Source organism: Musca vetustissima, unplaced genomic scaffold (assembly GCF_032173495.1).
Source record: "Musca vetustissima isolate MV318-11 ecotype Yass unplaced genomic scaffold, APGP_CSIRO_Mvet_v1 utg8951, whole genome shotgun sequence".
Classification (NCBI taxonomy): domain Eukaryota; kingdom Metazoa; phylum Arthropoda; class Insecta; order Diptera; family Muscidae; genus Musca; species Musca vetustissima.
In genome coordinates, this window is record NW_026882490.1 from 166,882 (window position 1) to 191,807 (window position 24,926).

Consider the following 24,926-nt stretch of genomic DNA (forward strand, 5'->3'; position numbering starts at 1 on the left):
CGGCACAATGGACTCTGAAATTGGTGTGCTTGATAAGACTGAAGTTGTGGAGGAAGTATTGCCGAAAGTCAAGGAAGTGGTACAATCGTTTGAGAAAAAGAAACCCACAACTTCGGCTCTCGAGGCAATACCATTTAGTCCAAGGAAGCGTGAACCAAGGCCTAGTAGTGAAGTTGACTTAGTAACTGTAGAGAATCTCATCCTTTCGGAAACCGATGTTGTTTTAGATAGCCTAGCCCGTGCACCGTCCAAAGAAGCTGTGGTTAAAATTCAGCCATTGCAAAGTCCTCAAGAAAGCACCGGGCTACCTGTAGAAGCAGCCTGCGAAATTAAATGTTCTAAGCGTAGAATAAGTGAGTTGGCGAAACTTTTTGAGGGTCAAAATCAAACTCAGGAATATGTCGATAGGAAAATTAGTGATACAAAAGAAATCGTAACCGAGAAGACTGCTCAAGAGAGTCAATTAAAGGAGACTTTAACTTGTAATATTAGTGTAGATAAGCCATTAGACAGTAGACAAGACGTACCGGATAGGCATTCTGAACAAATGAACAAACTCTCAGTAAGCAAAGATATGTGGGACAATACTCATCGGGCATTTGATTCGAGTGCCAGTAACATTTCTGAAGTCTGCGAAATAACAACTGACGGTTTTGCAAATATCCGCCAAGCCCAACAACACCCTGACGTCAGAAGTCTTTACGAGACACAGTGTAGGGTAACCGAAACGAATGAGCCATTGCAACATCGTCAAATCTTAAGCCTAACTGAAGTTCAAACATTTTCATTCGTTGACGACGAGACGGATTTGTCTCACATCGATGTTCCACAAGTATCCGAATACGAAAACGAATTTAAGACTGAGAGTAAAGTAAAAAGAGAAATCTTTAAATACGAATCGCATGCGATAAAATCGGATGAAAAGAAAATAGCCAAGACTTCGTACACAACTGATAAAGAAATAAGCAAAACTACAAAGACAGAACTGACAAATATAATACATGATACGGATCTTACAGCGGACAGAAAAGAGTCAGGCTCTACTTCAACGACCGAAAAGGTCAAAAGAATATTCGAACTTCGAGATGATGAACTACAAACAAGTACCAATGAGTCACTAGCACATAGTGATAAAAACGTTTCATTTGTGACAAATGAAGTGAAGGAAACCTTCTCTACTCTAGGCTATGGCTATAAGTCACAAAAACAATGCGATTCTATTGGGGAATATTTTAAAGATGATAGTTCAGGGGACATTAAATGTTATGAACAAAATAAAAATGTCGCCGAAGATACAAAAATGTTTTCGACCAGTCAATCTCTAATTGACCAACAAATTTATGAAAGTCAAGGGGAAGAAGATACCAATCTAGTGCCTTCCATAACAAAATCATTAAAAACTGTAACTTCTATTCAATCGGAACACATTCAATTCTCTTGTGATAAAAATTTCTCTGAAAGATCACAAGTTGACCGTGTTGAAAATACTTTCCATTCAGAAACAGCTACAAAATCAGATATTGAAACCAGAACTAGAGGATTTACAGTTTTTAGTGGCGCTTCATTGCCATTGAAACACAAAGATGAATCAAACACAAGTTCTAAATCTGAAGATTCAGAAAAGGTCAGTATGATTAAATCTGATGACAATAAGGTACCAGAGACTACGGAGGCTAAATCTGTTCCTTCGGTGCCTGTGAAACCAAATGACGACAAGTCTGTCTCTTCTATACCATTGCAACCTACTGATCCATTGTCTTCTAAACAAGAATTCCCAGTAAATGTAGGGAAGGGCGGTATATCTCCATATTCTGATGTTGAATCGGAAGAAGACGACGACAGTAAGGTACCACAGGGTAAGGAAGATAAATCTGATCCTTCGGTGCTTGTCAAACCAGTTGACGACAAGTCTGTCCCTTCGGTACTATTGCATCCTACTGATCCATTAACTGCTAAACCACAACCACCATTACTTTTAGAAAAGGGCGGTATGACTCCATATTCTGATGACGAACCGGACGAAGAGGATAGATCTGTTCCTTCGATGCCTGTGAAACCATCTGACGACAAGTCTGCCCCTACGGTACCATTGCAACCTACTGATCCATTAGCTTTTAAACAACAACCACCAGTAGATTTAGGAACGGGCGGTATGACTCCATATTCTGATGACGAATCGGATGAAGACGACGACAGAAAGGTACCACAGGCTAAGGAGGATAAATCTGATCCTTCGGTGCCGGTAAAACCAGTTGACGACAAGTCTGCCCCTTCGGTGCCATTGCAACCTATTGATCCATTGACTTTTAAACAGCAACCACCAGTAGATTTAGGAAAGGGTGGTATGACTCCATATTCCGTTGACGAATCGGTTCCTTCGGTGCCTGTGAAACCAACTGACGACAAGTCTGCCCCTTCGGTGCCATTGCAACCTACTGATGCATTAACTTCTAAACCACAACTACCAGTAGATTTAGGAAAGGGTGGTATGACTCCATATTCTGATGACGAATCGGACGGAGAGGATAAATCCGTTCCTTCGGTTCCTGTGAAACAAGTTGACGTCAAGTCTGCCCCTTCGGTACCATTACAACCTATTGATCCTTTGACTTCTAAACCACAACCAACAGTAGATTTAGGAAAGGGCGGTATGACTCCATATTCTGATGATGACTCGGATGAGGATGATGACAGAAAGAATTCAAAGGCTAAGGAGGATAAATCGGTTCCTTCGGTACCTGTAAAACCATTTGACGACAAGTCTGCCCCATCGGTACCATTGCAACCTGTGAAACAAACTTACGACAAGTCTGCCCCTTCGGTGCCATTGCAACCTACTGATCCATTAACTTCTAAACCACAACAACCACTAGATTTAGGAAAGGGCGGTATGACCCCGTATTTTGATGATGATTCGGATGAGGACGACGACAGTAAGGTAACACAGGCTAAGGAGGATAAATCTGTTCCTTCGGTGCCTGTGAGATCAACTGACGACAAGACTGCCCCTTCGGTGCCATTGCAAACTACTGATCCATTAGCTTCTAAACAACAGCCACCAGTAGATTTAGGAAACGGCGATATGACTCCACATTCTGATGACGAATCGGACGAAGAGTATAAATCTCTTCCTTCGGTGACTGTAAAACCAGTTGACGACAAGTCTGCACCTTCGGTACCATTGCAACCTACTGGTCTATTGACATCTAAACCACAACCACCAGTAGATTTAGAAAAGGGCGGTATGACCCCATATTCTGATGATGATTCGGATGAGGATGACGACAGTAAGGTGCCACAGGCTAAGGAGGATAAATCTGTTCCTTCGATGCCTGTGAAACCAACTGACGACAAGTCTGCCCCTTCGGTCCCATTACACCCTATTGATCGTTTGACTTCTAAACAAGAATCACCAGTAGATTTGGGAAAGGGTGGTATGACTACATATTCCGAAGATGATTCGGAAGAGGATGACGGCAGTAAGGTACCACAGGCTAAGGAGGATAAATCTGTGCCTTCAGTGCCTGTGAAACCAACTGACGACAAGTCTGCCCCTTCGGTACCATTACAACCTATTGATCCTTTGACATCTAAACCACAACACCCAGTAGATTTAGGAAAGGGCGGTATGTCTCCATATTCTGATGATGATTCGGATGAGGATGACGACAGTAAGGTACCACAGACTAAGGAGGATAAATCTGTTCCTTCGGTGCCTGTAAAACCAGTTGACGACAAGTCTGCCCCTTCGGTACCATTACAACCTATTGATCCTTTGACATCTAAACCACAACACCCAGTAGATTTAGGAAAGGGCGGTATGTCTCCATATTATGATGATGATTCGGATGAGGATGACGACAGTAAGGTACCACAGACTAAGGAGGATAAATCTGTTCCTTCGGTGCCTGTAAAACCAGTTGACGACAAGTCTGCCCCTTCGGTACCATTACAACCTATTGATCCTTTGACATCTAAACCACAACACCCAGTAGATTTAGGAAATGGCGGTATGACTCCATATTCTGATGATGATTCGGATGAGGATGACGACAGTAAGGTACCACAGACTAAGGAGGATAAATCTGTTCCTTCGGTACCTGTAAAACCAGTTGACGACAAGTCTGTCCCTTCGGTACCATTGCAACCATTACAACCTATTGATCCTTTGACATCTAAACCACAACACCCAGTAGATTTAGGAAAGGGCGGTATGTCTCCATATTCTGATGATGATTCGGATGAGGATGACGAGAGTAAGGTGCCACAGGCTAAGGAGGATAAATCTGTTAATTCGATGCCTGTGAAACCAACTGACGACAAGTCTGCCCCTTCGATCCCATTACACCCTATTGATCCTTTGACTTCTAAACAAGAATCACCAGTAGATTTGGGAAAGGGTGGTATGACTCTATATTCCGAAGATGATTCGGAAGAGGATGACGACAGTAAGGTGCCACAGGCTAAGGAGGATAAATCTGTGTCTTCAGTGCCTGTGAAACCAACTGACGACAAGTCTGCCCCTTCGGTACCATTACAACCTATTGATCCTTTGACGTCTAAACCACAACACCCAGTAGATTTGGGAAAGGGTGGTATGACTCCATATTCTGAAGATGATTCGGATGACGACAGTAAGGTACCACAGGCTAAGGAGGATAAATCTGTTCCTTCGGTGCCTGTAAAACCAGTTGACGACAAGTCTGCCCCTTCGGTACCATTACAACCTATTGATCCTTTGACTTCTAAACACGAATCACCAATAGATTTAAGGAAGGGCGGTATGCCTCCATATTCCGATGACGAATCGGTTCCTTCGGCGCCTGTGAAACCAACTGACGACAAGTCTGCCCCTTCGGTACCATTACAACCTATTGATCCTTTGACATCTAAACCACAACACCCAGAAGATTTAGGAAAGGGCGGTATGTCTCCATATTCCGATGATGATTCGGATGAGGTTGACGACAGTAAGGTGCCACAGGCTAAGGAGGATAAATCTGTTCCTTCGGTGCCTGTGAGACCAACTGACAACAAGACTGCCCCTTCGGTGCCATTGCAACCTTCTGCTCCATTAGCTTCTAAACAACAGCCACCAGTAGATTCTGGAAAGGGCGGTATGACTCCATATTCTGATGATGAATCGGACGAAGAGGATAAATCTCTTCCTTCGTTGCCTGTAAAACCAGCTGACGACAAGTCTGCCCCTTCGGTACCATTGCAACCTACTGCTCCATGGACATCTAAACCACAACCACCAGTAGATTTAGGAAAGGGCGGTATGACTCAATATTCTGATGATGATTCGGATCAGGACGACGACAGTAAGGTACCACAGGCTAAGGAGGATAAATCTGTTCCTTCGGTGCCTGTGAGACCAACTGACGACAAGTCTGCCCCTTCGGTACCATTACAACCTATTGATCCTTTGACTTCTAAACAAAAATCACCAGTAGATTTAAGGAAGGGCGGTATGCCTCCATACTCCGATGACGAATCGGTTCCTTCGGCGCCTGTGAAACCAACTGACGAAAAGTCTGCCCCTTCGGTGCCATTACAACCTACTGATCCATTAACTTCGAAGCAACAGCCACCAGTAGATTTTGGAAAGGGCGGTATGACTCAATATTCTGATGATGAATCGGACGAAGAGGATAAATCTGGTGCTTCGGTGCCTGTGAAACCAACTGACGACAAGTCTGCCCCTTCGGTACCATTACAACCTACTGATCCTTTGACTTCTAAACAAGAATCACCAGTAGATTTAAGGAAGGGCGGTATGCCTCCATATTCCGATGACGAATTGGTTCCTTCGGTGCCTGTGAAACCAACTGACGACAAGTCTGCCCCTTCCGTACCATTGCAACCTTCTGCTCCATTAGCTTCTAAACAACACACACTAGTAGATTTCGGAAGGGGCGGTATGACTCCATATTCTGATGATGAATCGGACGAAGAGGATAAATCTCTTCCTTCGGTGCCTGTAAAACCAGTTGACGACAAGTCTGCACCTTCGCTACCATTGCAACCTACTGATCCATTGGCATCTAAACCACAACCACCAGTAGATTTAGGAAAGGGCGGTATGACTCCATATTCTGATGATGGCTCGGATGAGGATGATGACAGTAAGAATTCACAGGCTAAGGAGGATAAGTCGGTTCATTCGGTGCCTGTAAAACTAGTTGACGACAAGTCTGCCCCTTCGGTACCATTGCACCCTATGAAACCAACTGACGACAAGTCCGCCCCTTCGGTGCCATTGCAACCTACTGATCCATTAACTTCTAAACCACAACCACCAGTAGATTTAGGAAAGGGCGGTATGACCCCATATTCTAATGATGATTCGGATGAGGACGACGACAGTAAGGTACCACAGGCTAAGGAGGATAAATCTGTTCCTTCGGTGCCTGTGAGACCAACTGACGACACGACTGCCCCTTCGGTGCCATTGCAACCTACTGATCCATTAGCTTCTAAACAACAGCCACCAGTAGATTTTGGAAAGGGCGGTATGACTCCATATTCTGTTGATGAATCGGACGAAGAGGATAAATCTCTTCCTTCGGTGCCTGTACAACCAGTTGACGACAAGTCTGCCCCTTCGGTACCATTGCAACCTACTGGTTCATTGACATCTAAACCACAACCACCAGTAGATTTAGGAAAGGGCGGTATGACCCCATATTCTGATGATGATTCGGATGAGGATGACGACAGTAAGGTGCCACAGGCTAAGGAGGATAAATCTGTTCCTTCGATGCCTGTGAAACCAACTGACGACAAGTCTGCCCCTTCGGTCCCATTACACCCTATTGATCCTTTGACTTCTAAACAAGAATCACCAGTAGATTTGGGAAAGGGTGGTATGACTCCATATTCCGAAGATGATTCGGAAGAGGATGACGGCAGTAAGGTACCACAGGCTAAGGAGGATAAATCTGTTCCTTCGATGCCTGTGAAACCAACTGACGACAAGCCTGCCCCTTCGGTTCCATTACACCCTATTGATCCTTTGACTTCTAAACCACAACCACCAGTAGATTTGGGAAAGGGTGGTATGACTCCATATTCCGAAGATGATTCGGAAGAGGATGACGGCAGTAAGGTACCACAGGCTAAGGAGGATAAATCTGTTCCTTCGATGCCTGTGAAACCAACTGACGACAAGTCTGCCCCTTCGGTCCCATTACACCCTATTGATCCTTTGACTTCTAAACAAGAATCACCAGTAGATTTGGGAAAGGGTGGTATGACTCCATATTCCGAAGATGATTCGGAAGAGGATGACGGCAGTAAGGTACCACAGGCTAAGGAGGATAAATCTGTTCCTTCGGTGCCTGTGAGACCAACTGACGACAAGTCTGCCCCTTCGGTACCATTACAACCTATTGATCCTTTGACTTCTAAACAAGAATCACCAGTAGATTTAAGGAAGGGCGGTATGCCTCCATACTCCGATGACGAATCGGTTCCTTCGGCGCCTGTGAAATCAACTGACGAAAAGTCTGCCCCTTCGGTGCCATTACAACCTACTGATCCATTAACTTCAAAGCAACAGCCACCAGTAGATTTTGGAAAGGGCGGTATGATTCAATATTCTGATGATGAATCGGACGAAGAGGATAAATCTGGTGCTTCGGTGCCTGTGAAACCAACTGACGACAAGTCTGCCCCTTCGGTACCATTACAACCTACTGATCCTTTGACTTCTAAACAAGAATCACCAGTAGATTTAAGAAAGGGCGGTATGCCTCCATATTCCGATGACGAATTGGTTCCTTCGGTGCCTGTGAAACCAACTGACGACAAGTCTGCCCCTTCGGTGCCATTGCAACCTTCTGCTCCATTAGCTTCTAAACAACAGACACCAGTAGATTTTGGAAGGGGCGGTATGACTCCATATTCTGATGATGAATCGGACGAAGAGGATAAATCTCTTCCTTCGGTGCCTGTAAAACCAGTTGACGACAAGTCTGCACCTTCGCTACCATTGCAACCTACTGATCCATTGGCATCTAAACCACAACCACCAGTAGATTTAGGAAAGGGCGGTATGACTCCATATTCTGATGATGGCTCGGATGAAGATGATGACAGTAAGAATTCACAGGCTAAGGAGGATAAGTCGGTTCATTCGGTGCCTTCGGTACCATTGCACCCTATGAAACCAACTGACGACAAGTCCGCCCCTTCGGTGCCATTGCAACCTACTGATCCATTAACTTCTAAACCACAACCACCAGTAGATTTAGGAAAGGGTGGTATGACCCCATATTCTGATGATGATTCGGATGAGGACGACGACAGTAAGGTACCACAGGCTAAGGAGGATAAATCTGTTCCTTCGGTGCCTGTGAGACCAACTGACGACAAGACTGCCCCTTCGGTGCCATTGCAACCTACTGATCCATTAGCTTCTAAACAACATCCACCAGTAGATTTTGGAAAGGGCGGTATGACTCCATATTCTGTTGATGAATCGGACGAAGAGGATAAATCTCTTCCTTCGGTGCCTGTACAACCAGGTGACGACAAGTCTGCCCCTTCGGCACCATTGCAACCTACTGATCCATTGACATCTAAACCACAACCACCAGTAGATTTAGGAAAGGGCGGTATGACCCCATATTCTGATGATGATTCGGATGAGGATGACGACAGTAAGGTGCCACAGGCTAAGGAGGATAAATCTGTTCCTTCGGTGCCTGTAAAACCAGTTGACGACAAGTCTGTCCCTTCGGTACCATTACAACCTACTGATCCATTGACATCTAAACCACAACCACCAGTAGATTTAGGAAAGGGCGGTATGACCCCATATTCTGATGATGATTCGGATGAGGACGACGACAGTAAGGTACCACAGGCTATGGAGGATAAATCTGTTCCTTCGGTGCCTGTGAGACCAACTGACGACAAGTCTGCCCCTTCGGTGCCATTGCAACCTACTGCTCCATTAGCTTCAAAACAACAGCCATATTCATCATATTCTGATGATGAATCGGACGAAGAGGATGAATCTCTTCCTTCGGTGCCTGTAAAACCAGTTGACGACGAGTCTGCCCCTTCGGTTCCATTACACCCTATTGATCCTTTGACTTTTAAACAAGAATCACCAGTAGATTTGGGAAAGGGTGGTATGACTCCATATTCCGAAGATGATTCGGATGACGACAGTAAGGTACCACAGGCACAGGAGGATAAATCTGTTCCTTCGGTGCCTGTGAGGCCAACTGACGACAAGACTGCCCCTTCGGTGCCATTGCAACCTTCTGCTCCATTAGCTTCTAAACAACAGCCACCAGTAGATTTTGGAAAGGGCGGTATGACCCCATATTCTGATGATGATTCGGATCAGGACGACGACAGTAAGGTACCACAGGCTAAGGAGGATAAATCTGTTCCTTCGGTGCCTGTGAAACCAACTGACGACAAGTCTACCCCTTCCGTTCCATTACACCCTATTGATCCTTTGACTTCTAAACCACAACACCCAGTAGATTTGGGAAAGGGTGGTATGACTCCATATTCCGAAGATGATTCGGATGACGACAGTAAGGTACCACAGGCTAAGGAGGATAAATCTGTTCCTTCGGTGCCTGTGAAACCAACTGACGACAAGTCTGCCCCTTCGGTACCATTACATCCTTCTGCTCCATCAGCTTCTAAACAACAGCCAACAGTAGATTTTGGAAAGGGCGGTATGACTCCATATTCTGATGATGAATCGGACGAAGAAGATAAATCTGTTCCTTCGGTGCCTGTGAGACCAACTGACGACAAGACTGCCCCTTCGGTGCCATTGCAACCTTCTGCTCCATTAGCTTCTAAACAACAGCCACCAGTAGATTTTGGAAAGGGCGGTATGACCCCATATTCTGATGATGATTCGGATCGGGATGACGATAGTAAGGTACCACAGGCTAAGGAGGATAAATCTGTTCCTTCGGTGCCTGTGAAACCAACTGACGACAAGTCTATCCCTTCCGTTCCATTACAACCTATTGATCCTTTGACTTCTAAACCACAACACCCAGTAGATTTGGGAAAGGGTGGTATGACTCCATATTCCGAAGATGATTCGGATGACGACAGTAAGGTACCACAGGCTAAGGAGGATAATTCTGTTCCTTCGATGCCTGTGAAACCTACTGACGACAAGTCTGCCCTTTCGGTTCCATTACACCCTATTGATCCTTTGACTTCTAAACCACAACACCCAGTAGATTTAGGAAAGGGTGGTATGACCCCATATTCTGATGATGATTCGGATGAGGACGACGACAGTAAGGTACCACAGGCTAAGGAGGATAAATCTGTTCCTTCGGTGCCTGTGAGACCAACTGACGACAAAACTGCCCCTTCGGTGCCATTGCAACCATTGCAACTGCTCCATTAGCTTCTAAACAACAGCCACCAGTAGATTTTGGAAAGGGCGGTATGACCCCATATTCTGATGATGATTCGGATGAGGATGACGACAGTAAGGTGCCACAGGCTAAGGAGGATAAATCTGTTCCTTCGGTGCCTGTAAAACCAGTTGACGACAAGTCTGCCCCTTCGGTACCATTACAACCTACTGATCCATTGACATCTAAACCACAACCACCAGTAGATTTAGGAATGGGCGGTATGACCTCATATTCTGATGATGATTCGGATGAGGACGACGACAGTAAGGTACCACAGGCTAAGGAGGATAAATCTGTTCCTTCGGTGCCTGTGAGACCAACTGACGACAAGACTGCCCCTTCGGTGCCATTGCAACCTACTGCTCCATTAGCTTCTAAACAACAGCCACCAGTAGATTTTGGAAAGGGCGGTATGACCCCATATTCTGATGATGATTCGGATGAGGATGACGACAGTAAGGTGCCACAGGCTAAGGAGGATAAATCTGTTCCTTCGGTGCCTGTGAAACCAGTTGACGACCAGTCTGCCCCTTCGGTTCCATTACACCCTATTGATCCTTTGACTTCTAAACAAGAATCACCAGTAGATTTGGGAAAGGGTGGTATGACTCCATATTCCGAAGATGATTCGGATGAGGATGACGACAGTAAGGTACCACAGGCTAAGGAGGATAAATCTGTTCCTTCGGTGCCTTTAAAACCAACTGACGACGAGTCTGCCCCTTCGGTGCCATTGCAACCTACTGCTCCATTAGCTTCTAAACAACAGCCACCAGTAGATTTTGGAAAGGGCGGTATGACTCCATATTCTGATGATGATTCGGATGAGGATGACGACAGTAAGGTACCACAGCCTAAGGAGGATAAATCGGTTCTTTCGATGCCTGTAAAACCAGTTGACGACAAGTGCCTGCAACCCTGCTCCATTAGCTTCTAAACAACAGCCACCATTGACTCCATATTCAACCTAAATCTCTTCCTTCGTTGCCTGTAAAACCAGTTGACCATTCGGTACCATTACAACCTACTGCTCCATTGACATCTAAACCACAACCACCAGTAGATTTAGGAAAGGGCGGTATGACCCCATATTCTGATGATGATTCGGATGAGGATGGCGACAGTAAGGTGCCACAGGCTAAGGAGGATAAATCTGTTCCTTCGATGCCTGGGAAACCTACTGACGACAAGTCTGCCCTTTCGGTTCCATTACACCCTATTGATCCTTTGACTTCTAAACCACAACACCCAGTAGATTTGGGAAAGGGTGGTATGACTCCATATTCTGAAGATGATTCGGATGAGGATGACGACAGTAAGGTACCACTGGCTAAGGAGGATAAATCTGTTCCTTCGGTGCCTGTAAAACCAGTTGACGACAAGTCTGCCCCTTCGGTGCCATTACAACCTATTGATCCTTTGACATCTAAACACGAATCACCAGTAGATTCAAGGAAGGGCGGTATGCCTCCATATTCCGATGACGATTCGGTTCCTTCGGCGCCTGTGAAACCAACTGACGACAAGTCTGCCCCTTCGGTGCCATTGCAACCTACTGATCCATTAACTTCAAAACAACAGCCACCTGTAGATTTTAGAAAGGGCGGTGCGACTCCATATTCTGATGATGAATCGGACGAAGAGGATAAATCTGTTGCTTCGGTGCCTGTGAAACCAACTGACGACAAGTTTGCCCCTTCGGTACCATTGCAACCTATTGATCCTTTGACTTCTAAACCACAACCACCAGTAGATTTAGGAAAGGGCGGTATGACTCCATATTCTGATGATGATTCGGATGACGACAGTAAGGTACCACAGGCTAAGGAGGATAAATCTGTTCCTTCGGTGCCTGTAAAACCAGTTGACGACAAGTCTGTCCCTTCGGTACCATTACAACCTACTGATCCATTGACATCTAAACCACAAACACCAGTAGATTTAGGAATGGGCGGTATGACCTCATATTCTGATGATGATTCGGATGAGGACGACGACAGTGAGGTACCACAGGCTAAGGAGGATAAATGTGTTCCTTCGGTGCCTGTGAGACCAACTGACGACAAGACTGCCCCTTCGGTGCCATTGCAACCTACTGCTCCATTAGCTTCTAAACAACAGCCACCAGTAGATTTTGGAAAGGGCGGTATGACCCCATATTCTGATGATGATTCGGATGAGGATGACGACAGTAAGGTGCCACAGGCTAAGGAGGATAAATCGGTTCCTTCGGTGCCTGTGAAACCAACTGACGACGAGTCTGCCCCTTCGGTTCCATTACACCCTATTGATCCTTTGACTTCTAAACAAGAATCACCAGTAGATTTGGGAAAGGGTGGTATGACTCCATATTCCGAAGATGATTCGGATGAGGATGACGACAGTAAGGTACCACAGGCTAAGGAGGATAAATCTGTTCCTTCGGTGCCTGTGAGACCAACTGACGACAAGTCTGCCCCTTCGGTGCCATTGCAACCTTCTGCTCCATTAGCTTCTAAACAACAGCCACCAGTAGATTCTGGAAAGGGCGGTATGACTCCATATTCTGATGATGAATCGGCCGAAGAGGATAAATCTCTTCCTTCGTTGCCTGTAAAACCAGTTGACGACAAGTCTGCCCCTTCGGTACCATTACAACCTACTGCTCCATTGACATCTAAACCACAACCACCAGTAGATTTAGGAAAGGGCGGTATGACCCCATATTCTGATGATGATTCGGATGAGGATGGCGACAGTAAGGTGCCACAGGCTAAGGAGGATAAATCTGTTCCTTCGGTGCCTGTGAAACCAACTGACGACGAGTCTGCCCCTTCGGTTCCATTACACCATATTGATCCTTTGACTTCTAAAAAAGAATCACCAGTAGATTTGGGAAAGGGTGGTATGACTCCATATTCCGAAGATGATTCGGATGAGGATGACGACAGTAAGGTACCACAGGCTAAGGAGGATAAATCTGTTCCTTCGGTGCCTTTAAAACCAACTGACGACGAGTCTGCCCCTTCGGTTCCATTACACCCTATTGATCCTTTGACTTCTAAACAAGAATCACCAGTAGATTTGGGAAAGGGTGGTATGACTCCATATTCCGAAGATGATTCGGATGAGGATGACGACAGTAAGGTACCACAGGCTAAGGAGGATAAATCTGTTCCTTCGGTGCCTGTGAGACCAACTGACGACAAGACTGCCCCTTCGGTGCCATTGCAACCTACTGCTCCATTAGCTTCTAAACAACAGCCACCAGTAGATTTTGGAAAGGGCGGCATGTCTCCATATTCTGATGATGAATCGGCCGAAGAGGATAAATCTCTTCCTTCGTTGCCTGTAAAACCAGTTGACGACAAGTCTGCCCCTTCGGTACCATTGCAACCTACTGCTCCATTGACATCTAAACCACTACCACCTGTAGATTTGGGAATGGGCGGTATGACCCCATATTCTGATGATGATTCGGATGAGGATGACGACAGTAAGGTGCCAGAAGCTAAGGAGGATAAATCTGTTCCTTCGGTGCCTGCGAAACCAACTGACGACAAGTCTGCCCCTTCGGTTCCATTACACCATATTGATCCTTTGACTTCTAAAAAAGAATCACCAGTAGATTTGGGAAAGGGTGGTATGACTCCATATTCCGAAGATGATTCGGATGACGATGACGACAGTAAGGTACCACAGGCTAAGGAGGATAAATCTGTTCCTTCGGTGCCTGTGAAACCAACTGACGACTAGTCTGCCCCTTCGGTTCCATTACACCCTATTGATCCTTTGACTTCTAAACAAGAATCACCAGTAGATTTGGGAAAGGGTGGTATGACTCCATATTCCGAAGATGATTCGGATGAGGATGACGACAGTAAGGTACCACAGGCTAAGGAGGATAAATCTGTTCCTTCGATGCCTGTAAAACCAGATGACGACAAGTCTGCCCCTTCGGTACCATTGCAACCTACTGATACATTGACATCTAAACCACAACCACCAGTAGATTTAGGAAAGGGCGGTATGACCCCATATTCTGATGATGATTCGGATGAGGATGACGACAGTAAGGTACCACAGGCTAAGGAGGATAAATCTGTTCCTTCGGTGCCTGTGAGACCAACTGACGACAAGACTGCCCCTTCGGTGCCATTGCAACCTACTGCTCCATTAGCTTCTAAACAACAGCCACCAGTAGATTTTGGAAAGGGCGGCATGTCTCCATATTCTGATGATGAATCGGCCGAAGAGGATAAATCTGTTCCTTCGGTGCCTGTGAGACCAACTGACGACAAGACTGCCCCTTCGGTGCCATTGCAACCTACTGCTCCATTGACATCTAAACCACTACCACCTGTGGATTTGGGAATGGGCGGTATGACCCCATATTCTGATGATGATTCGGATGAGGATGACGACAGTAAGGTGCCAGAAGCTAAGGAGGATAAATCTGTTCCTTCGGTGCCTGCGAAACCAACTGACGACAAGTCTGCCCCTTCGGTTCCATTACACCATATTGATCCTTTGACTTCTAAAAAAGAATCACCAGTAGATTTGGGAAAGGGTGGTATGACTCCATATTCCGAAGATGATTCGGATGACGATGACGACAGTAAGGTACCACAGGCTAAGGAGGATAAATCGGTTCCTTCGGTGCCTGTGAAACCAACTGACGACGAGTCTGCCCCTTCGGTTCCATTACACCCTATTGATCCTTTGACTTCTAAACAAGAATCACCAGTAGATTTGGGAAAGGGTGGTATGACTCCATATTCCGAAGATGATTCGGATGAGGATGACGACAGTAAGGTACCACAGGCTAAGGAGGATAAATCTGTTCCTTCGGTGCCTGTGAGACCAACTGACGACAAGACTGCCCCTTCGGTGCCATTGCAACCTACTGCTCCATTAGCTTCTAAACAACAGCCACCAGTAGATTTTGGAAAGGGCGGCATGTCTCCATATTCTGATGATGAATCGGCCGAAGAGGATAAATCTCTTCCTTCGTTGCCTGTAAAACCAGTTGACGACAAGTCTGCCCCTTCGGTACCATTGCAACCTACTGCTCCATTGACATCTAAACCACTACCACCTGTAGATTTGGGAATGGGCGGTATGACTCCATATTCTGATGATGACATCTAAACCACTACCACCTGTAGATTTGGGAATGGGCGATATGACCCCATATTCTGATTATGAATCGGCCGAAGAGGATAAATCTCTTCCTTCGTTGCCTGTAAAACCAGTTGACGACAAGTCTGCCCCTTCGGTACCATTGCAACCTACTGCTCCATTGACATCTAAACCACTACCACCTGTAGATTTGGGAATGGGCGGTATGACCCCATATTCTGATGATGATTCGGATGAGGATGACGACAGTAAGGTGCCAGAAGCTAAGGAGGATAAATCTGTTCCTTCGGTGCCTGCGAAACAAACTGACGACAAGTCTGCCCCTTCGGTTCCATTACACCATATTGATCCTTTGACTTCTAAAAAAGAATCACCAGTAGATTTGGGAAAGGGTGGTATGACTCCATATTCCGAAGATGATTCGGATGACGATGACGACAGTAAGGTACCACAGGCTAAGGAGGATAAATCTGTTCCTTCGTTGCCTGTGAAAACATCTGACGACAAGTCTGCCCCTTCGGTTCCATTACACCCCATTGATCCTTTGACTTCTAAACCACAACACCCAGTAGATTTGGGAAAGGGTGGTATGACACCATATTCTGAAGATGATTCGGATGAGAATGACGACAGTAAGGTACCACAGGCTAAGGAGGATAAATCTGTTCCTTCGTTGCCTGTGAAAACATCTGACGACAAGTCTGCCCCTTCGGTTCCATTACACCCCATTGATCATTTGACTTCTAAACCACAACACCCAGTAGATTTGGGAAAGGGCGGCATGTCTCCATATTCCGATGTTGATTCGGATGAGGATGACGACAGTAAGGTACCACAGGCTAAGGAGGATAAATCTGTTCCTTCGGTGCCTGTGAGACCAACTGACGACAAGACTGGCCCTTCGGTGCCATTGCAACCTACTGCTCCCTTAGCTTCTAAACAACAGCCACCAGTAGATTTAGGAAAGGGCGGTATGACACCATATTCTGATTATGATTCGGATAAGGACGACGACAGTAAGGTACCACAGGCTAAGGAGGATCAATCGGTTCCTTCGGTGCCTGTAAAACCAGTTGACGACAAGTCTGCCCATTCGGTACCATTGCAACCTACTGCTCCATTGACATCTAAACCACAACCACCAGTAGATTTAGGAAAGGGCTATATGACCCCATATTCTGATGATGGTTCGGATGAGGATGACGACAGTAAGGTGCCAGAGGCTAAGGAGGATAAATCGGTCCCTTCGGTGCCTGTAAAACCAGTTGACGACAAGTCTGCCCCTTCGGTGCCATTGGAACCTATTGATACTTTGACTTCTAAACAACAACCACAAGTAGATTTTGGAAAGGGTGGTATGACTCCATATTTCAAAGATGTTTCGGATGAGGATGACGACAGTAAGGTACCACAGGCTAAGGAGGATAAATCTGTTCCTTCGGTGCCTGTAAAACCAGTTGACGACAAGTCTGCCCCTTCGGTACCATTACAACGTCTTGATCCTTTGACTTCTAAACAAGTATCACCAGTAGATTTAAGGAAGGGCGGTATGCCTCCATATTGCGATGACGAATCGGTTCCTTCGGTGCCTGTGAAACCAACTGACGACAAGTCTGCCCCTTCGGTACCATTGCAACCTACTGCTCCATTGACATCTAAACCACAACCTCCAGTAGATTTAGGAAAGGGCGGTATGACTCCATATTCTGATGATGATTCGGAAGGGGATGACGACAGTAAGGTACCACAGGCTAAGGAGGATCAATCGGTTCCTTCGGTGCCTGTAAAACCAGTTGAAGACAAGTCTGCCCCTTCGGTACCATTACAACCTATTGATCCTTTGACTTCTAAACAAGAATCACCAGTAGATTTTGGAACTGGCGGCATGACTCCATATTCTGATGATGAATCGGACAAAGAGGATAAATCTGTTCCTTCGATGCCTGTAAAACCAGTTGACGACAAGTCAGCCCTTTCGATACCATTGCAACCTACTGATCCATTGACATCTAAACCACAACCACCTGTAGATTTAGGAAAGGGCGGTATGACCCCATATTCTGATGATGACTCGGATGAGCACGACGACAGTAAGCTACCACAGGCTAAGGAGGATAAATCTGTTCCTCCGGTGCCTGTAAAACCAGTTGACGACAAATCTGCCTCTTCGGTTCCATTACACCCTGTTGATCCTTTGACTTCTAAACCACAACACCCAGTAGATTTAGGAAAGGGCGGGGTGACTCCATATTCTGATGATGATTCAGAAGGGGATGACGACAGTAAGGTACCGCTGGTTAAGGAGGATAAATCGGTTCCTTCGGTGCCTGTAAAACCAGTTGACGACAAGTCTGCCCCTTCGGTACCATTGCAACCTACTGATCCATTGACATCTAAACCACAACTAGTAGATTTAAGAAAGGGCGGTATGACCCCATATTCTGATTATGATTCGGACCAGGACGACGACAGTAAGGTACCACAGGCTAAGGAGGATAAATCGGTCCCTTCGGTGCCTGTAAAACCAGTTGACGACAAGTCTGCCCTTTCGGTGCCATTGCAACCTATTGATCCTTTGACTTCTAAACAACAACCACAAGTAGATTTTGGAAAGGGCGGTATGACTCCATATTCTGATGATGATTCGGATGAGGATGACAACAGTAAGGTAACACAGGCTAAGGAGGATAAATCTGTTCCTTCGGTGCCTGTAAAACCAGTTGACGACAAGTCTGTCCGTTCGGTACCATTGCAACCTACTGATCCATTGACATCTAAACCACAACCAACAGTAGATTTAGGAAAGGGTGGTATGACTCTATATTCTGATGACGAATCGGCCGGAGAGGATAAATCTGTTCCTTCGGTGACTGTGAAACCAACTGACGACAAGACTGCCCCTTCGGTACAATTACAACCTATTAATCCTTTGACTTCTAAACCACAACACCTAGTAGATTTGGGAAAGGGTGGTATGACTCCATATTCTGAAAATGATTCAGATGAGGATGACGACAGTATGGTACCACAGCCTAAGGAGGATAAATCTGTTCTTTCGGTGCCTGTGAGACCAACTGACGACAAGACTGCCCATTCGGTGCCATTGCAACCTACTGATCCATTAACTTCAAAACAACAGCCACCAGTAGATTTTGGAAAGGGCGGTATGACTCCATATTCTGATGATGAATCCGACGAAGAGGATAAATATCTTCCTTCGGTGCCTGTAGAACCAGTTGACGACAAATCTGTCCCTTCGGTTCCATTACACCCTATTGATCCTTTGACTTCTAAACCACAACACCCAGTAGATTTAGGAAAGGGCGGTGTGACTCCATATTCTGATGATGATTCGGAAGGGGATGGCGATAGTAAGGCTAAGGAGGATAAATCGGGTCTTTCGGTGCCTGTAAAACCAGTTGACGACAAGTTTGCCCCTTCGGTGCCATTACACCCTACTGATCCTTTGACTTCTAAACCACAACCACCAGTAGATTTAGGAAAGGGCGTTATGAGTCCATATTCTGATGTCAAATCGGATGAAGACGACAGTAAGGTACCACAAGCTAAGGAGGATAAATCGGTTCCTTCGGTGTCTGTAAAACCAACTGGCGACAAGTCTGTCCCATCGGTACCATTGCAACCTGTTGATACATTGACTTATAACCAACAACCACCAGCAGATTTAGGAAAGGACGTTGTGACTCCAGATTCTGATGGTGAATCGGATGAAGACGATGACTGTAAGGTACCACAGGCTAAAGAAGATAAATCTGGTTCTTCGGTGCCTGTGAAACCAACTGACGACAAGTCTGCTCCTTCGGTTCCATTACACCCTATTTATCCTTTGACTTCTAAACCACACCACCCAAATGATTTAGGAAAGGGTGGTATGACTCCATATTCTGATGATGAATCGGTTGAAGATGATGACAGTAAGGTACCAGAGGCTAAGGAGAATATGGATGATAATTCTGTCCATTCGGTACCTGTCGAAGTGTGTGATAAAATTCAGGGTGTTGATGAAAAGCAGGATAGCAAAATACGTGCAGTTGCGTATTTTGTTGATTTAAAGGAAAATACCGATTCGGCATCACCGAACGCTAGAATATCTAAGACTAGGAAATTTTTACCACCCCCAAATTCCTCTATGAAATCCGTCGACTTAAAAATAGCTACGTCCAATGGTGTTAAAAAGGATATCGTTTCGAGCACTCCTAAGCGTAGGGTAACCCAAAAACCCAAACAGAAGAGTACAAAAGTAGTTAAGGAAAAGTTATTCCAAGAAACAAAATCAAAATCAGCTAGGGAAAGTGATAGTCCGACAACTCGAAAATATGAAAGGGTTATTACCGATTCCACAAACATTTCAGCATTAAATAATCAAATTCGCTTAGAGAGAACACTGAGCCCTTTGCCCAAGCAAACCTTTCTCGAAACTAGTGAATCCCAAAGTCGTAGCACCACACCAAGGCCACGAATTAGAACAGATATTACAAGAGTTCCTCAGAACCAAACATTACGATCGTTCAGTCCACCACCGAATCACCCGAAAGCTAATTATTCTGGCGTAACTAGCGTATATGCATACACACGGAAAGCTCAGGCGACACCACCTCGAGTGAAAAAGGCGAAGGAGGCACCGAGCTCCAGAAGTTCCACGCCCATCGACGATTCTCAAAGAAGACGACTAAGGACGCCAACACAAACCGGAGCTACGCACCATTACATGCAGCCCACAATCGCTCATAGTCGCCGATATGGCAGCTTAGGTCGCACTGATAGCAACGTTAGTTTGGACGACAAGTCAATTTCAAAATCCACCAAAAGCACGAACAACACTAAGGTTCCTACACCCATAAAAATGCGTTCTGAAAGACTGAATTTTCAATCCAATAAGTACAGCTCTAGCAAAGAGTCCATTCTGAGTACAGCATCCAAGGCCAAAGAAGGCAAATCCAAGACTACTGATAACAAAAAACGACTAACTAGCACAACCAGAACACAGAATTCCTCTCCGCAAACAAAAGACAAGCTGGTTAAAGCTACCCAGAAAGTAGATCGGTTGACCAGGTCTACGGTAGCTTCAACGACAACTGTGTCCTATGTAAGACAAATATCTCAGGATAAATCAAGCATTGAAAAGAAAACGCTGCTAAAACCGAAAACTAAAGACATTGAAGATAGCAATCGAAAGAAGGTCGCAGTCCAAAGCGCGACACCCGTAAAACAGACAAAAAGTGCTACTACCAAAGTCCCAGTGAGAATGTCGGCTTTGAAGTCCAACCGTCCAGATGAAACGAGTAAGACCACGAAATCAACCAAAGCCAAACCAATCGGCGGACAATCGGGAAAACGTTCCACGTCGAGTTCTACCGATACGAAAGAGAAGACTGTTGATGTAAAAGTTCAAAAGAAGTTAAAAAATACAATCAATCAATCCAGTACAAATACCACGTCCAGCAGCGTGTCAACGACGTCCACTTCCAGAACAATCCAAAGTAGAAAATCAACCTCTTCCAGCTCCGCAACCTCGACGGCGAAAAGGGATAATCAAATTACAAATAAGAACGAAAAAGAACTACTAAACACAAGACTGGCCGAGAAGAAGCAAAATGTCCACGTAACTTCGACCAGAGTATCCACAGTTAGACTCCACCGAGAGCCTATTGCAAGCACCTTGGTGAGTACGGTAGTGCTAAACGACGATAATGAATCGGAGAACAATGCACGGTCGATTCGCTCAAACGAGAGCACCAAAAGTTCCAGTTCCTCCGCCGGAAGCCGTAAGGTGATAACTAGCGAAGTCTTTACTAAAACTTGCGGGCCTGACAAACCCTTTGAGGTAATTTACCGCCAACCCGACGTTGACTACATTAGTATGATGCGGCCGCAGTCTGTTGAGCAGCGCTGCGTCTATGAGCACGATGTCAGCTTCATTGACACCACCGATTCCAGTTTGTCAGACTCTGTTGCTCTGCCCGTATTCACCTCAGATCAAGACCGTTTGTGTATGGCCAGTCCTGGGTCACCGAAGCCAACGCGAAGTCCATTCGCGTTGATCGAGGAAACTCTACGCCGACAGCAAGCAGGTGGCTTTGCCTTAGACCCCACACTACAACGGCAATTCGAAGCTGTTGATATGTTAACGTCGGCCTCGGGCAGTCCTCTGCCACCATCTACAGTAGATGACGACGCCTCAAAAGGTAAACTATGCAATTTATAATTGTGTTCTGTTCTTCCAAAGGTAGGTAGTTAGGTAGTTGATAGGTAAGTATGTATGCCTGGGATGTAACAATATTTGGGTAGTTGAACGTAAGAGATAGAGAGAGTTTCATACATAGAGCCACTCCAACATACACACACTTCCCAAAGGGAGATTCTTTGATTATTGCCAAGCACCCAGCACGCTTTATCTGGTGGACTGTGATTGTGTGGAAGGGGCGCCAACCATTCCACAGAAGCACAGCGTTATCAGACTAGTGACATGGCTTCAACGATGAAGCCAATTTGTTATTAAGTAAACAAAATGTAAAATAGTAACATTTTGATTACGTCTCTTTTCGAACCGCATTCAGAAACCCACACTCCACACGCAAGAAATCAGAAGCTTTAAAATTCCTAGCCACCAAAAGCCTTGCAATGTCCACGAATGTGCCAACAATATCGGTTACTCCTCATCTACACCATTCCTCATCATCATCGGACTCTGATTCGGATACATCAAATTCGCATGACAATGACATGAACTATTCGAGAAAGTGGGGCGAATCAACCGACGTCGAGGATTTCGACAGTCAGGCCGACAGTGTCAAAGCACCGACAAAAAGTTCGTCGAAGAATCACTTGGCTGCTCCAGAAGAAGGTACTTCGCATGAACTAACCGATGTGGAGGACTACGATGCGTCCGACTCTGACATGGAAGGCGATGGTTGTGATAAGGAACCCAGTTTTCCAGAGCTGAAGCTATCCCTGGAAGAGTTCCTCAACAACGATGTACAGGCATTGCAATCAGTCGATAATGAAGCCATCGAGAGGGTAGAGCGACGATCTGGAAATTTTCTGCATGCGCAGAATCTGACACAAGGCAATGACTACTTAACAGATTGCGAAGATTACCACACGGATTCGGAAATTGAAAACGAATGTGAGAAATCTGTGTGTTTCGATTTGGACGAAGCATTGGTTGAACCAGGACGAGTCAATATAGCCGACGCGACTGGAACACCGAATGTAAGTTATGTGTCGGATGAGCATGACGACGTATCCATCGCGAGTAATATAAGCGACTTGGCGTTGGATATGGCTGGTGCTAGAGCCCCATTAAAACAAGTGTTATCTGAAGATGAGGTCTTGGAAATTTCGGGTGACGAAGAAGTCTGTCAAATTGCTTTTTCCGATTCAGATTCTAGAGATGATGACGACAGTCATTCAGACGACGGAAATGTGTCTATACCGCCGCTAGATGTGACATTTTTGCCGCCATTGGCCTCGGTGACTAGGCCCGCCATGAAACCGGCATGTTCGTCAACTTCTAATTGTAAATTCCTGGCAGTCGAAGAACGAAAGGAGGAGGTTCTAACTGACATCGAACGTTTAGACGACGATGATGATGACAGCTACGATGATGACGAGAAGCCAATTCCACAGGCAGTAATTTTGGCACCCGGTGATCTGGGAGATTGTCACACGGATTGTGAAGACATATCCTGCGACGAAAACTCTTATGCAGATTTATTGGCACCCGAAGCGAAAGGTCACACCGTCGATGTCAAAGTATTGCCCCAGCCGCAACGGGAAGTAGTGTTGTTGCAAGAAGACAAATTTGGCGACACAATTACCAGTGTTATGCCTATGGACGAAGAGTATCAATTCGGCATGGGTACTTATGTTAGAGAGGAATGTGCTACGGACTCTGAAGAATATTCCTGTGCCGATGAGGACGATCCAAATGAAGTTTCGTCGGGCGAACCCTCCATGCCATCTCCCAGTGGCCTTATTGAATCCGACATAACGATTGCCAATGAACAGCTGAAGGCACACATCAGTAAGAGGCTGGAAATTCAATCAAACACTGAATCGGTGACAGACGTGGAGGAATTCTACATGGACGGCACGAATGTTCGCCGAAAGAAACTAAAAACTCGCACCATGAGCAAAAATAAATCAAAGTTTTTAGATGTTCCGAAAGCCGGAGATGAAGCCAAAACTGATACAGAAGATATGGATTTATCGGAGTGGGAGCTTCCGCAGGGCTTAAAATGCACGCCAAAGGCAAACCCAAGCATAAATTTGCCTCCGGTACAGATAGATAAGGCTACCGATATAGAAGATCTTACAGCCGATGATATATCGTCTGCTTCTGAACAGGAGTTGCCACAAATCGACCGAATGACAACAAATCTCAAAGATTACGACACCAGTAGTTCAAACGTTGTTATTGCTTCCGAAGCATGCTGCTCATCAGAAAATGTTCGGCCAAATAAGAAGTCATCAGTGGCTTCGAAAACTCACCACAACAACGGTCATCACCAGCAGCAGCATACTGATGTCGAAGATGTCCAACTACCCTCTGATGCTGAGGACTATATCCCAAGTGAGCCACCATCAACCGACCTCCCGAATGAGTTGCACGAGTTGCTTAATGCCGGCTGTACGACCACCGTGCACGAGAAATGTCAGAGCAGTTTTAATGTTGACGCCGAGAAGATACATATCAAGGGTATGCTGCGTGAGGCCCATACTGATGTTGAGTATGTGGAATCGGATGAATCCGCCGCTAGGGGTAGCAAATAGATGAGCAGCTATTTAAACGCGATTCGAACTACTTTCAAAGAAAAAAATACATCATGAACTCAACGAGAAAAAAAATAATAATAAAACAATCAGACATACACACATCAACCAAAAAGATAGAAAAGAAAATAGATTTGTAAGTAAGCAAGAATTAAAAGCAGAACTTATTTTGTTTCAATTTTTTTCTACCCCTCCACCATTAGATTCCACCATAAATTTATTCACAAATCATCTGCGCCAGTCTGTCGCTCGGAACTTTTCCAGGCCACACAGTGTAATATTATGCTCTCCGTACTAACATGCCTTACTAACTCAACGTCCATATGTCTTACTAACACCTATAACCAATTTACTAACCCCACACATTTTTTCTTTAGGTGAGGTGAAAACACACACACAAAAGTCTTTGGGCCATTTTTGTATTTTTTTTTTGTTCAGTTTTAAATGTGAATTGTTATTTCCTTGGTTGGTTTATGTGTATAATAGTCTTTGACTTGTTATTCTTGGCGTCTAACGAGGGCTGTATTAATTTCTTATATTTTCCGGAATTTCCTTTTTACAGAGACTCTGCAAGAAATCATACCCGAAGTT

At 45.4% G+C, this 24,926-nt stretch overlaps 2 protein-coding genes across 2 annotated transcripts in view; both read left to right on the plus strand.

Annotated features, from left to right (window-relative positions):
* LOC133328949 (dentin sialophosphoprotein) overlaps positions 1-24,343 on the plus strand; it is a 35,201-nt gene extending 10,858 nt beyond the window's left edge. Inside the window, exon 2 of the mRNA XM_061537452.1 lies at positions 22,118-24,343. Coding sequence (XP_061393436.1) covers positions 22,182-24,335 — 2,154 coding nt within the window. The 5' untranslated portion in view covers positions 22,118-22,181 and the 3' untranslated portion in view covers positions 24,336-24,343. The remainder of the gene's footprint in view (positions 1-22,117) is intronic.
* Positions 11,499-14,153, plus strand: LOC133328964 (nucleolar protein dao-5-like). Its single transcript, XM_061537469.1, has one exon. The coding sequence runs from the start codon at positions 11,499-11,501 to the stop codon at positions 14,151-14,153; it is 2,655 nt and encodes an 884-aa protein (XP_061393453.1).
* Positions 24,344-24,926: the final 583 nt, after the last annotated feature.